The 4,214-nt window shown below is 39.3% G+C and overlaps 1 protein-coding gene across 1 annotated transcript; it reads left to right on the top strand.

Annotated features, from left to right (window-relative positions):
* Positions 1-258: 258 nt before the first annotated feature.
* Positions 259-720, top strand: LOC128870040 (uncharacterized). The gene has a single exon (XM_054112634.1). It carries the CDS (start codon positions 259-261, stop codon positions 718-720), a length of 462 nt encoding a protein of 153 aa, XP_053968609.1.
* Positions 721-4,214: the final 3,494 nt, after the last annotated feature.

Below are 4,214 nucleotides of genomic sequence, written 5' to 3'. Positions count from 1 at the left end.
AGAGGCGGAACCAAAAACATGGAAGAAGGTTACTTTGAGCGAAATGTATGCGTTCATTGGAGTGCTTATTATGACTGGCGCTAGCCGCAGCAATGCCGAATGTGCGCCGGACTTGTGGTCGGTGGAAAATTGTCCATTATATCGGGCGTCAATGGGCATTAATCGCTTTCAGGCCATACTGCGGTTTATAAGGTTTGACGATGGCAACACACGGGCACAACGTTTGGTAACTGACCAATATCTGAGCTGTGGACCATGATGAACTACAACTTTGAGCAGTCATATAAGCCAAGTGAATATCTAACGGTAGACGAGCAGCTCTTTCCATATCGTAGCCGCACCCGTTTCACGCAATACATCCCATCGAAACCGGCAAAATATGGCATCAAAGTGTGGTGGGTATGTGATGCCAAAAACGCATATCCACTGTATGGACAAATATATACTGACCAAGCACCTACGGGACGGGAAACTAACCAGGGTGAACGCGTGGTGAAGGATTTAGTAAGCCGCTTTCATGGAACCGGCCGAAATATAACGATGGACAATTTTTTTACATCCCTAAATCTACTGGAAAGCTTGTCATCCATGAATTTGTCGGCAGTTGGAACTCTGCGGAAAAATAAGCCCTGCATACCAAAGGAGATGTTGGCACACAAAGATCGTGCAGAGAGGTCAAGTACATTCGGTTTTAGGCCCAACATATATGGATATGTGTAAGTGACTATATCATGTCTATGTTATCTTAATCGATTTTCAGGTGTAGGAAAATTTCGAAACATGAAAATTTCAAAATGCGATATCTCTGCGAAAAAAAATGATATTTGAGCAAACAAAACGCCATTTGAAAAAAGAAGGATTGTATTTAAAGATGCCATCCTTTAATTTTGGTGAAAGAAAACATCTGCAAGGCTACATAACCTCAAATATGGGCAAAAATGGGGTTTTTTGCACTTTTAGGTTAGGATATCTCGAAAACTCAAACTAATAGAGCAATTCTGAGGCCAGATTTGGATTCAGCGCATCATAAACCTTCGGAAATATATAGTCTGGTTTCTGGGTCTGATTGTTGGTTAAATTTTGTCGGCCTGTGTAATCAATAAAATAATATTTTATAAAGAAAATAATAAATAAAAATGTGTTTCCTTCAAAAAATTAGAAAAAACGAGAAAAAAGCTACTGGCCACACCTGTACCCGGGTATAAGAAGTCGTAGGTGTCAACTTTGAAAGCTTATATCTCATCAATGCATGGACCTAGCATGACAAGTAAGACACCAATCGACGTATATTTACTTCTAGATCACTACTAGATCAAAAATTTCAAGTCAATATCTTTAGCGATTTAGGAGCTACATCACTCCAAAGTAGCTACTGGGCACACCTGTACTTGGGTATAAGTCCTAGGGAGCCTGTTGGAGCCTGCCAGGTGAACCAGGCCCATCGACAGCGAAAAAAATATTCATGCTTCAAAGGTTATGTTGTGAATCTGTTGGGATCAAAAGGGTGTCATCTATTCTGAGTTCCTGAAACCATCTGAAACCATCACTGGCGATCGTTACCGACTACAGCGAATGCGTTTGAATCAAGCCCTCAAAGAAAAACGGCTGAATGGGACGGTAGACATGACAAACTGATTTTGCTGCATGACAACGCCAGGCCACACGTTGCTAAATCGGTCCAGAAATATTTAGAAGGACTGACCAGTCAGTCGAATTATTTTCGCTTGGAAAGAAGAGACGAGAGGAAGATTTTGTTTTCACACCTTCTATATTAGCATTTTTGTCTAATTTGTCAAGTGAGCCAAGATTGTCAAAGATTGAAAAAACTGCTGGTTATAACCGCTCTGTAGCGGAGGTGCTTGAACAAAATTGAAATAAAAAACTGTTTTCTCAAGCCCAAACACCACATACATACAATTTCTTCCCAAAAAATGTAGGAAAATATCATAGAATAGAATTTATTCGAAATCCATTTTAGAGCTAGGATTCCTTGGACTTTTTTGTTCAAAATTGCCAGTAGCATATTCCTTAATGAAAATAATGGAAATAATAATAATATATGTATCATTTTAACTTTTTTGGAAACCTTAGATACTCCTATTAAAGACTGCGGTGGCCACTGCTGGGGTAATACATCAAATATGGCCGGACAATATTTTGGTGTTCAGACAAGAATATAAGCAAAATACGAATTTCAGTCTTCTTCCCACATGCGCACATTCAATAAATATATTACTTTTTCTAGCTGCTGAATGAGGTATCCGTGCGAGAATCGTTAAATTTTTTCTCTTCTTTAACCAAACAATGGGAAATTATATCTGAGTATTTGGGTGCAAATAAAGTCCTAAAGTGTCTCCCAGATACTAGGTGGGCCAAATGGTTATGTTATATGTTATATGAACCAGTAGGAACAGGAAACGCGGTACAAAGCCTAGCAAAAAAAATTAAAAAAAACCTTTTATTTTAACGGAGATATGGAATTGCTCATATATTTTTGGGAGTTATGAACAAAACAAGCATATGATTACAGAATAACACTATAATCTTAGATGCCGCAAGAAAAGTTTTCTGATCGATTAAGCGCAGTATGAATTATCCGCAAATGAAAAAATCCAAACTTCCGAGTGTATATATGTCATGAAAAAGCTCCTCATAAAAAACCTCTTGACGTTCGGAGTCGACTTAAAGCTGTATGTACCTTCAATTGTGGAACAACATCAAGGCGCACGCCGCGAATAGGACAAACATCCGAAAAGAGTGTAAGCGCCAAGTATACAAGGTGAAGACCAAAATAAAAAGGACTGCACTGCAATAGAAATGCCAGGGGCTTTGTTCTGATAACTGCGAGATTATTTATTCAAAATAGTCCCCTCTAGCCTCGATACAATGTTTTGCGCGATCTAAAAGCTTTTCGAAAGAGTGTTTCCGGTCATTGACCGGAATGTCCTACAGGATGTCGGTACGAGCCTTTTGGATGGCCTTTACGGACGCAAATCGTGCCAGATGCATTTTTCGAATAGATAAAAGTCAAAGGGTGCCATATTAGACGAATACGGTGATGGCTACAATGCGATGCTAGTAAAAAAAATAAGTCACAAGAGCAGATTGATGAGATGGTGTATTATAATGCAATAAGCGCCAGCTTCCTCCTTCGGGGTATTCAGGGCAAATTCGACGAATGCGATGCAATAAACGCTTCAAAACGTCAACATAGAAAGTTGCATTGACGGTTTCGCCCATTGGCACGAGCTTCTTGTGGACAGTTCTCTTGGAATCGTACATGTTTTTTCTTGGAAAACAAATTAGCACCGATTTTATTTTCGACTTCTCCAAACGCGATTTTTTGGGTGGTGGCTCGTCTGGGGTCTTGTATTCGGCACTTAGTTTCAGGTTCATCCCCAATTAAAGTGTTGTCTCTCGACTGTTGAGTTCTGAGCAGTTTTTGGTCCTCAGTTAACTTGTGCGGAATGGAACGTTCACAAACCTTTCGTAAGCCCAAATGATCAGTTAAAATGCGATAAATCGATGTTTTGGAAATATTCAACTCCGATTACATGAATTTCAATGATGATTTCGGTTTATTTTTGATAAATTTACCAACAATTTTGATGGAGTTTTCGGTGATTATTGATTTTGGGCGACCTGTATGTTCATTGTCATTTACTTCGTTCTCACAACCATCTCTGAACCACTCATGAACTATGGCACGGGATAGACAATCATCGCCATAAACTTTTTCCATCAATTTACATGTTTCGGTAAACGTTTTACCGATTTTAAAACTAAATTTAATATTAGCTCTTTGTTCGAAACTCATTTTTGTACCGATGACACAAACATACTGATACTTAAGATGCAATAACTTCGCTTCCACTGAACCGAATGACACCAAGCTATCACTGGAAGTCAGCTAGGGATGTATCTTCCAACGCACTAACTCATTAAAAAGATGGCGCCATCAAAAACATTTTAATGACGCCAGTCTTCTTTATTTTGGACTTCACCTTGTATACAAGGTCCGGCACTCGAAGTGTAACTAACTTTAGACCGCTCGCGTAGCTAATGCACGGGCATCAGCTGTCTGTTAGTTGGCTAAATATGCTTCCGCGCGCTTGTAAACACCAGAGTATTGTTTACAAGCGCGCGGAAGCATATTGCCGAGAGTAAACACGAAAAAATAAAATCAGTAATAGATTTCAAACGCATTATATTTG

Source organism: Anastrepha ludens, chromosome X, assembly GCF_028408465.1.
Source record: "Anastrepha ludens isolate Willacy chromosome X, idAnaLude1.1, whole genome shotgun sequence".
Taxonomy (NCBI): domain Eukaryota; kingdom Metazoa; phylum Arthropoda; class Insecta; order Diptera; family Tephritidae; genus Anastrepha; species Anastrepha ludens.
Note: the sequence above shows the minus strand (reverse complement) of the source record. Positions and strands in the feature narration are given on the sequence as shown.

Coding starts and splice junctions, on each gene's coding strand:
- LOC128870040 (XM_054112634.1), top strand. CDS start 259: ATGAACTACAACTTTGAGCAGTCATATAAGCCAAGTGAATATCTAACG.